At 30.8% G+C, this 10549-nt stretch overlaps 1 protein-coding gene across 1 annotated transcript; it reads right to left on the bottom strand.

Annotated features, from left to right (window-relative positions):
• Positions 1-353: 353 nt before the first annotated feature.
• Positions 354-8995, bottom strand: LOC111715823 (probable peroxisomal acyl-coenzyme A oxidase 1; the record flags this gene model as incomplete). The annotated part of the gene is given in 12 exon segments (XM_023491201.1): positions 354-467; positions 884-940; positions 1616-1661; positions 1986-2077; positions 3713-3798; positions 4063-4091; positions 5357-5442; positions 5835-5973; positions 6679-6842; positions 7152-7202; positions 8201-8268; positions 8886-8995. Coding segments are annotated over 12 exon segments (1015 nt in total), but the record flags the coding sequence as incomplete, so codon positions are not given.
• Positions 8996-10549: the final 1554 nt, after the last annotated feature.

The following is a 10549-nucleotide window of genomic DNA, read 5'->3' as shown; positions in this document are numbered from 1 at the left end:
TACATTCCACTGAAATATACATAAGTGTTATAACAATTAAGATTTTCATGGACATTGTAAAAAGTATCTATAAATTATAAATAGAAAAATTAAAATTGTTCATTATTTATTTTTCAAAAAAAATTTAAATTTTTATTGAATATAGTAAAGAATATCCTAGAATTAAAATAAAAATAGAAAATTGAAAAGTTTTTTCAATTTTTTTGTGCATAAAATTTAGATTTTATTGAATATAGTATTAAGAATATCCTTTAAATAAAAATAAAATTGAAAAAAAAGGTTTCATATTTTTTTGTTCAATAGATTTTATTGGACATTGTAAAGTGTTTTATGTTAAAAATAAAAAACTAAAAAAAGTTTTTCTTATTTATTTTGTGTAATTACAATTTAGATTTTAGTTTTTCCATAATTGTTTTCACATTGTTTTCAGGTGTTCTTTCGTCGGAGTTATCAAGATCTCTCGCAGCCTGTAAAAATCATTGACCTACTTGAAATATCGTCAAATTCAACCTTTTTAAAAATTTTAAAAGTATTAACTTTATGATTAAAATGAATTAGATTAAAATAAAGCTTTAAAATGTATTTTATGTACATAAATAAAGTGGTAACCTAGAATTCGACTTTTAAACTAAAATTATGTAAATATATTCCAATGAAGGTAATGTCGTCTTCCTATTCTACAGATTTCTGGTTATCACTGTTTTTAATATAAATAAAAACTTTTCTCATTCGATTGAACTTCTTTCAAAAACATATAAATTTTACAAAAGCGAAGAGATAGCGGGGGATTTGATTATATTAAAATCTATGATTTTGACATGTGAAGAGGGGTCGGGAGGAGGGAGGGGGGATTTAGGGTTGATTTAGGGAGTGATTGTTTTACCTGGAATAACCTGTGATACACCCAACCATCAAAGCTTCCCAGGGTTGATTGTAAAACCTTAAAACATATACTACTAACTTTAATGGTTAGGTTGCAAGGGAGGATTTAAAACTAGTTCAAAAAGTACGTCGGAAAAATATTCAAAAATAATTTATTTTTATTTTGACAATTATTAATATGTGACACATGTTATTAATTCCATTTTTCAAGCCCTTTAGCTTAATTATTAAAAAGTATTTTTGACTTTTTTAAACGGCCCGCCGTTTGACTGTCCTCCAAACTACCCTATGCATCAAAAAAAATTTGGCGTTCTAATGTAAGTTGTTTAAAGTTATTTAGAAAAAACCACAGGGTGAAGGGGGGGGGGCCGGGTGGAAAACACCCCGCACACCCGACCGTTATAGATTTAAGCAATCTTATATCTATTTGATGTTCCTGAGAAGCAGATAGTTTACCAGCAGCTTGATAATCAATATATTAAAAGAACTGTAAACGTTATTTCAAAACACTCTCCATTGATAGAGTGGCATGTCAGATTGACAACGGTATTCTTAAAAAGTGATTTGCGAATTTCTTGATTCAGAAACTATAGAGAAATTATCAGAATTAAAACTTTTTAGATCAGAAAAACGACATTATCTTCCACGTTGCGGATCAGATTAAGATTGGAGATGCCCCTCTTTTTTAGTGTTAAAAATGTAAATTTGAGTTTGACACTTCTATTCACTCTACCTCATCTTTGAATTCAAAGGCATCAACAATTCCAACAACATTTGGCCTAAACATTTCAACATATTTTCATCTTAGAGACAGACATAAAATTTAAAATTTGAATTAAATTTGATTATTTTCCAATTTTTTTATTTTCAAATCAATAAAATAATTTTTGATTTTTATCAAAAACTTTGCTTTTAAATGGAAATCCAAGCTATTAATATAATATTATAAAGATTTATTGACTGATATATAAACAAATATTAATGGCGAAGTTTCAATTTTTTTCAAAAACTTTGACAACAATATGCTAACTTTTATGATTTTTTTGATGATGTGTTACATTTTTTATAGCAAACTTCAAGAGAGAAAAATAAATGTACTTAACCTAAGATGCTGTAGAAGCGTATCTCTATCAGATCTTAGCCTATCAAGATGAGTAAAATCCATGTTAGCAAACCGGATAAAATCAGCGGCATTCTTAACAACAATCAATCAGTCAGTTAAGCAATCTATCAATATCAATAAATCAATAAGTCAATCAACTAATCAGTATCAAGGAATTTATCAAGATATGTCAGGCAACAATTTACTTTTTTTTACAAAAAAATACTTAAATAATTCGTTAAAAAATGTATTTAGTATTAAAAACATGTTTATGTCCCAACTTACAATTGATGACAGATAGATTAAAGGAGAAATATCTTAAAATAACAATAAGAAAGAAATATTAAAAAACTACAAGAAAGAAATATAAAAAAACAATAAGAAAGAAATATAAAAAAAACAATAAGAAAGAAATATAAAAAAACAATAAGAAAGAAATATAAAAAACAATAAGAAAGAAATATAAAAAACTATAAGAAAGAAATATAAAAACGATATTAAGAAAGAAATATAAAAACTTTAAGAAAGAAATATAAAAAAACTATAAAAAAAAGAAATATAAAAAACTATAAGAAAGAAATATAAAAACAATAAGAAAGAAATATAAAAAACGATACGAAAGAAACATAAAAACTATAAGAAAGAAATATAAAAAAATAAGAAAGAAATATTAACCAAAGTTTTTTCTTTACAAAAAAAATACTTAAATAATTCGTTAAAAAATGTATTTAGTATTAAAAACATGTTTAGTCCCAACTTACAATTGATGACAGATAGATTAAAGAAGAAATATCTTAAAATAAAACAAATAAATACAATAAAAATAAATAATAAATAAAAACAATAAGAAAGAAATATAAAAAATGATACGAAAGAAACATAAAAACTATAAGAAAGAAATATAAAAAATAAGAAAGAAATATTAACCAAAGTTTGTGCTTTAAGAAGCCCTTCAAACCCAAACGCCATTATCATGTCGTTTTTTAATTTGTAACTGTGTTAAGCTGATTAATGTTTATGTTATATTTTCAAATAGATCAACTTTTTTTGGTAATCCTTTGCAATATAATTAAGAATTAAAAGAAGGAACAAGGACAACAATCATTAAACATGTTCAATATTAATTCTGCAAAAACCTAAAATGGTGTTTTCGAGGAATCCAATTATATAGAAACCCATCTTTAATTAGTTTGAACAAGTTCATATTTATTAAGACATGGGTTTAACCTATTTTATATATTGTTAATACTTTTTTAGACAGGGTCGACTTTGAAGTGTCGGAACTAGGCCTTTAATTTTATATTTGTAGCTCTCTTTATTTGTTTGTCTATATGTGTATATATTTTGCCCAATAGACATGTAAATTTTAAAACTTGAACTTGTTTGATCCTAGCTTTAGTTTAACAGGAGTAATTGGAAAATGCCGAAAGATGTTTGCATGACAGTTTGCACTTTTGAATGCAGTGCACTGAAAACTCTGGTTCTTTTGAAGTACCGGGCTGACTTTTAAGCTGATAGAATTGTTGTATAGTATGTATTGTACAGATCGCAGGCTTTAGACGGCAAAACGGGGACGGTACACCAGGCAACATTTGTTGCATAAAACTTGCAGGGTCGACTCTACACTTTGTAGTCCATACAAGACTCACGAGTAAATGTATACACAGTACATGCTGTACTGATTGGATCTGAAAAGGTCAGAGAGTACACGTCTCAACTGTGCACTACCTGCAGAATCCACGTGGAAGCTAATAATCTGAAAAGGTCAGAAAGTACACGTCTCAACTGTACACTAACTGAAGCAGAAGCAATGCCTGGAAAAGAGATTTTTAAAATTTTGACTTTCTGATTCCTATATTTTTGCAACCTAATGTTGTAGGATTGTTTAAAAACCACGATTGAGTTCAAATTGATCAGAAACCAAATTTCTTAGATCTATAAATAAAGGTATTGTGCAAAAAAAATCGAAATTAGGATTCTATGTATTTTTACGGGGGGGGGGGGGTATATCCTATATCCTGTATATATATATATATCCTCAGATTAGTGAAAATGTTTGCCTTTACTACTAAACATACCTTGTGCAAATTCAGAGACTACAAAACTCCTAAAAATATTTTTAAAAACGTTAGAAACTTTTATAATTTAAAAATAATTTTACATTTTGGATTGAATAAAAGGGACTGTAGGCGTAGTTTGTGTTATCCTACATTTATAAAGCGCATGTCAGATTCACAGCGGTATCCTTTAAACCTACCAGGTGCGTCCACTTTGTTTTGCGATTTTTTAAAGGTACTTCTAGACGTCTCACCCCTTTAATGTTTTATAAAGGTACTTCTAGACGACTCATCCCTTTAATGTTTTATAAAGGTACTTCTAGACGTCTCACCCCTTTAATGTTTTATAAAGGTACTTCTAGACGTCTATTTATATATACATATAAATATATTATATTTGTAATCTGCGTTTCAGCAAACCAATTTGTATGTTTTCCCAAGACCTCTTTAGGGCAAATAATGTCCAAATCTTTGCCATTTTTCAAATCTTGCTTAACAACTTTTAATACTGCACCATTTTAAATGCGAAACTCATCAAACTAAGAAGATTCGCGAATATTCCATGAGAAACTGTCAATTTTGTAGACTGTTTGTGGGGTTTTTGTGGATTTTTCCTGCTCAGACACCCCTCTTTCTGTCAAAACTATCCATTACACTTTCCCCTTGTAGTCCACATGTAGACTGTTGCCTCATCTATATTATTATTCTCTAATTCATGTTAAATCTTGTCAAATATGTCTGCTTTGTATTTGGAAAGTTTTAGGCCCAACTTGTTTTGTCCTCTTTCCCAGGTTTGCATTGAAAACGTTCCTGTGCTGATGACAACGGAGCTAAACAACCTCCGGGAAAATGCGAATTACATAGAAATAAAAAGTTTGAATAAAGTCCGTTGAGAGAACACAACCAGGTTAGGTACAGTGACCTATGAAAATAAATTAAAGGGCTGAAACGTCTAGAAATACCTTTAAAGTACCTTCTTTCTACAAATTGATTTTTTTCAAATGCGGTTTCTTTTAAAAAGCGACTTGCGGTATTCTCGCTACAGAAACAATGCAGAAAATTGTGAAAATCAAAGACTTTTTAATTTATTACCAGTACGCTACCTTCAAAAATATTAATACAGATAAAGGTTTAAAGGGCCCGGCACTGTTGTAAATCGGGCATAGTCCTTTTAAAATAGAGGGTTCCATCTATTTACGACGAGAATATATTCTTTTGGATCAGTTTAAATCATGATAGGATTTGTATTGCTTGAATTTAGAACAGTGACAAATCAAACTGAAGTGAATGAATTATAAGATTTGTGGCAACTTTCCTAGCATGCATATCAGCAGTTTCTACTGATAGTATAGGGTTGGCTGATGTAGATCCAAGAAGACTTTGTACTTTACCACTTGACACCTAAACAAAAATTGATGTTTGTCGATGAATGCTTAAACCAGTGATCGACAGGTTATCAGGTTTTATGGTTCAATTAATTTTAATTAATTTTACTTCGATTTGTTATGGTTAAAAACGTCTTACACTTAAGAGCGCAGGACCCATAAAAATCCACGGAGTGGCATTATTCCACTCCTAGCTCAGATCGTAAACAATATTTCCTAACATTTTTTTACATATACGATGTAGATACTTTAAATGACGATTTTTTGCCGCTAGTTGTCTCTCCTAAGCTAGTGAAATCCTTGATTTATCAAGAGACGAGACACCATGAGCGTCAAATGTTGTTACTTTTTATCTTGGTGAAGTATTATCAGAAACAAAATCTTGAAAATATTTTATAATTCACTCACTTTCTCAAAAAGTTCCACAAGTCCAAAGTCTGAGATAATGTCTACTGTGGGTTTATGGTTGAATGAGTTACTCAAGTAGCTGACTGAGCCTGGCTGGGGAATACCCTCTAGAGCCTGTTTTCCACTCTTTATAAGGAACCTGGAGAAAATAAAAATATTAAATACATTTTCCGTAACTTATGTGTTTAATAAGATATCTTATGTGGTACAGTTGGCTGATGACGATATTTAGGCATCTTGTGTTTATTTGATGCTTTTATAGAGCAAATTTTTTCCTTATTAGCATAAAAGTCAACTCTCAAGAACTATAGCTTAAATCTAATATTACATATTGTCTTTCTATTCTACAGTTTTATGAGCTCATTTTAAAGGAAAACTGAAGGTAATTTCTTTCTAAAATAGTTTAAGTCTTAAAATTAGAAATGTTTTCAATAGTTTTGTTTACAAACACTTTACCATTTTCATGTAAAAAATCAAAGCTGTTACAAAGTACAAAATCTTTAAATACATTTCTAAGAACATAAATAGATCAAAGACGATATTTTATCAATATGTTTTGATATAATTTTATTGAATATTCATTTCTTGCCATTCTATCTTTTAAATAAAAGAATGTTTTTTTTAAAATTTTGTATGGTTACTGTCGGCTTATGAGATAATTCATTCAGACAAAATTAAGGGCTGTCTTTAGTACCGGTAACCACCAAAATAATTCTCTGAAAAATAGGTTTCGGAAATCAAGTCCTAAATTATGGCACTAAAATAGTCCTGTGGAAAAAGGCCTTAAAATGAAAAGTCTCTGGAAATAAAGTCTTTCCATTTGAGACTTAATTTTCTAGGCTACCTTGCTATCTGAAGTTGAAGCACAGTGTTCTCCCCTTCATATGTACATGCAGCAGATATCATTCCAAATATTCTAGGTAAAGCTGAGTTTGTCATGAAACCATGTCCACCACAGGACTTTCGTATCGTGTCAACTGCTATAGAGGACTCAGAGGTAATCAGTACCTTGTAAAGTAAAAATAGTCATTAAAGGGAATGCTAACGTAATTTAGTTGATTCTAATTTTTCAATGAGCAGTCTTTATAATTAATCTCTTCGCTTTTATAGGGCCAACCACGCAAAAACAACGTACGTTGGTTAGGCGGGTCCAAACTGCATAGTAAATTGTGATGAAAAATATGAAAATATATATTTGTCACTTCAGAGCTGTAGGCCAATAACAGTTGGACCAAATTGGCCGTTGCAAATAATTTGACAGTTTTAAACATATTGTTTGCGGGTTTATTGTTAGAAAATTAATTTATCTAAAATCACCTTCATAGCACAAGATAAAGCATGCAGCTCCGGTAGATTGTCATAATTTCCCTGGAATAGTTAGATTCTTGGCAAACAAATCGATAACAGTTTATTTTAAGTAAATCAAGTAAACATTTGTATTTTTTTTACTATGTAACGGTTAGTTTTAATTTCAGCGACACATGTCATGCTCTTGCACGCAAAATTCGTCAATATTTCTTTTAAAAGTATGTGCTATTTAGCGAGGTAAAATCAAGACATTGTGACATTTCAAAATGGACCAAGTCTTGAAAAATGTATACAACTTTTTGTAGAATGGTTTAAGGTCAGGGTTTGTCTTAAAGTTCACAAAATTGTCAATTTAAATTGTCTTAGCGTGTTCTTTTTCATCTATACAATTGAGTATGAATTTATAAATGTGATGGGCGGATTTTTGGTAATGACAATTTGGTAATGACAATTTGTTAATGACAATTTGGTAATGACAATTTGGTAATGACAATTTGGTAATAATGAGAGAAACAGCACATTATTAAACTTTTAATAGGCCGCAGCGCTCGGCCCCCTAGCCCATCCTAGCCGCAGCGCTCGGCCCAGAAATTGTCTTAACCTAACCTAACCCTAAATAATGTGATAAACAGCAAATTATTAAACATTAAATTGAATTAAATTTAACTTTTATGAACAAATTGTCACTTTTTTGTAGTTACCAAAATGTCATAACCAAATTGTCACTTTTTTGAAGTTACCAAATTGTCATTACCAAATTGTCACTTTTATGACGTTACCAATTTGTCATTACCAAATTGTCACTTTTATGACGTTACCAAATTGTCATTACCAAATTGTCACTTTTGTGAGCTTACCAAATTGTCATTACCAAATTGTCGTTACCAAATTGTCATTACCAAATTGTCATTACCAAATTGTCATTACCAAATTGTCATTACAAAATTGTCATTACCAAATTGACATTACCAAAAATCCGCCCGTCATAAATGTATCTCCTCATTTTTTAATTTTGATCTTTAATTATGATTTAAAAACGCTAATTTTGGAAAAAATACCTGTTCAATTTCATTTTGTACATTGTTGTACAAATCCCATAGGGTGGAACTTGCAATATGAAATCCAACTAAAAAACAAAATTAATTTAATGATTTTCATTTATAGAAGATCTTGTTTAGAGGCTTAAAGGTACTGTACGCGTTATAGCAAGTGAACCTCTTTGCAAATATGACAATGCCCTTGAAACCGTTAACTAATTAATAAAATGAAAGATATTACCGTTTTTCTAGGTTAAAAAGTACTTAATTCAATTTTTCTTATATGTTTTCCTGCAGTAGTAATACGTACGTCACTTTTGTAGAGAAACCATCATTGTAAATAATCAGTTTTCAAAATTATAAAGTTTGATATCCTATTCATACTTAACTAGACAAAGCTTTTAAGGGTACCGTTGTAAATCGGGTATTGTCTATCCTCCTATTTCAAGTAAACCTACTTTTAAAGAGTTACACGTCTGATTCACAAGAAACCCCATTGAACCTTTGTTTAAGAGTTCTCCTTAGTTCCTTAACAAGGAAGAAAATTGACGGAAACTTTTTGATTTCAACATTGAAAACAACGATATCTTCCTCATTGCCAATCAGATGGGGATTAAAAGGGTACCGTTGTGAATCGAAAAAGTAACTCTTTTAGAAGAGGTTTTTAAAATCGGGTGGACATTCCCTTTAACATCTCATAGTTTACCGGCCATAGCTAGTGCTGGGATGAGTTTAGCTTGTTGGGTTGGATAATCTAGTATTTTAGGTTCTAGCTGCCCTTCATCAGCTTCTCCTTGTCTTCTTACAGCACTATACCTAGACATTAGACAATAATCTAGTATTTTAGGTTCTAGCTGCCCTTCATCAGCTTCTCCTTGTCTTCTTACAACACTATACCTAGACATTAGACAATAATCTAGTATTTTAGGTTCTCGCTGCCCTTCATCAGCTTCTCCTTGTCTTCTTACAGCACTATACCTGGACATTAGACAATAATCTAGTATTTTAGGTTCTCGCTGCCCTTTATCAGCTTCTCCTTGTCTTCTTACAGCACTATACCTAGAAATTAGACAATAATCTAGTATTTTAGGTTCTAGCTGCCCTTCATCAGCTTCTCCTTGTCTTCTTCCAGCACTATACCTAGACATTAGACAACAATCTAGTATTTTTGGTTCTAGCTGTCCTTCATCAGCTTCTCCTTGTCTTCTTACAGCACTATACCTAGGCATTAGACAATTAGACAATAATCTAGTATTTAGGTTCTAGCTGCCCTTCATCAGCTTCTCCTTATCTTCTTACTGCACTATACCTAGACATTAGACAGTAATCTAGTATTTTAGGTTCTAACTTTTCTTCTTTAGCACTATACTTGGACAAGAATAGGGCCGGTTGGATGAAAACAGACGTATATAAAGAGGATATTAGGTATCAGCACCCTGGAGCAGTGATATCTATGGTAGTCCCCCCTCTCAGAAAGATAAAAAATAGAGGACTTGGTAAAATTCTTGTCTACGGCCCTATATTAAGAAAAGATTTAAAATCCTCAGACTGAATCTTTTGATGAGATAGAGCTTAGAAACATAGTTTGAACTCGTTGTCAAGAGCGTAAACTTTTAAATGTGAATATCTAAGTTAAAGTCCCTGTATATAAAGTCCCTGATTACAAAGTCCCTTAATATAATGTCCCTGAATATAATGTTCCTGAATATAATGTTCCTGAATATAAAGTCCCTGAATATAAAGTCCTAAATATAAAGTCCCTGAATATAAAGTCTCTGAATATAAATTCCCGGAATATAAAGTCCATATAAATTCCCTGGATAAACGGAAAATGTATCGAAAGATAATTAAGCATAGACGAATACGCCAATAGAAATAAAAAATGACTGCGATTTAAAAACAGATTTAAGACTGAAACCCACAGAGTAGAAATATAAATTCAGATATAAAGAAATTGATTCTTTGTCACAAACTAAAATTTTCTTATCCCCATATATTTGCAACCTGATGCCGAATTTAAAGAATTTGAGACGCGGCTTAAATTTAAGCCGCGACTCAAATATGGTTGGTTCCACTTAAAATCGTATTCAATGTTTCAAGATTTAAGCCGGCGCTCAATTGAAACCGTTTTTTTGGGGATTTAAGAAGCGGCTCAAATTCATTGAATTCGGACTCTGATAGCGTGAAGCTTTAACATTTCAAACGTAGATTATTTGATTCAACAGAATTCATAATTCAAAACATCAAAAGTCTACATGGCATTGGGTTACAAAGATAAAGGGAATAAAAAACCAGAGTTTGTGGCAAAAACATATGTTTATAATTGTAACATTTAATCCCTTGATATCGTTACAATCCCAGACATAAATC

The sequence above is a fragment of the Eurytemora carolleeae genome, unplaced genomic scaffold (genome assembly GCF_000591075.1).
Source record: "Eurytemora carolleeae unplaced genomic scaffold, Eaff_2.0 scaffold1876, whole genome shotgun sequence".
NCBI classification, from domain to species: Eukaryota; Metazoa; Arthropoda; class Copepoda; order Calanoida; family Temoridae; genus Eurytemora; species Eurytemora carolleeae.
Note: the sequence above shows the minus strand (reverse complement) of the source record. Positions and strands in the feature narration are given on the sequence as shown.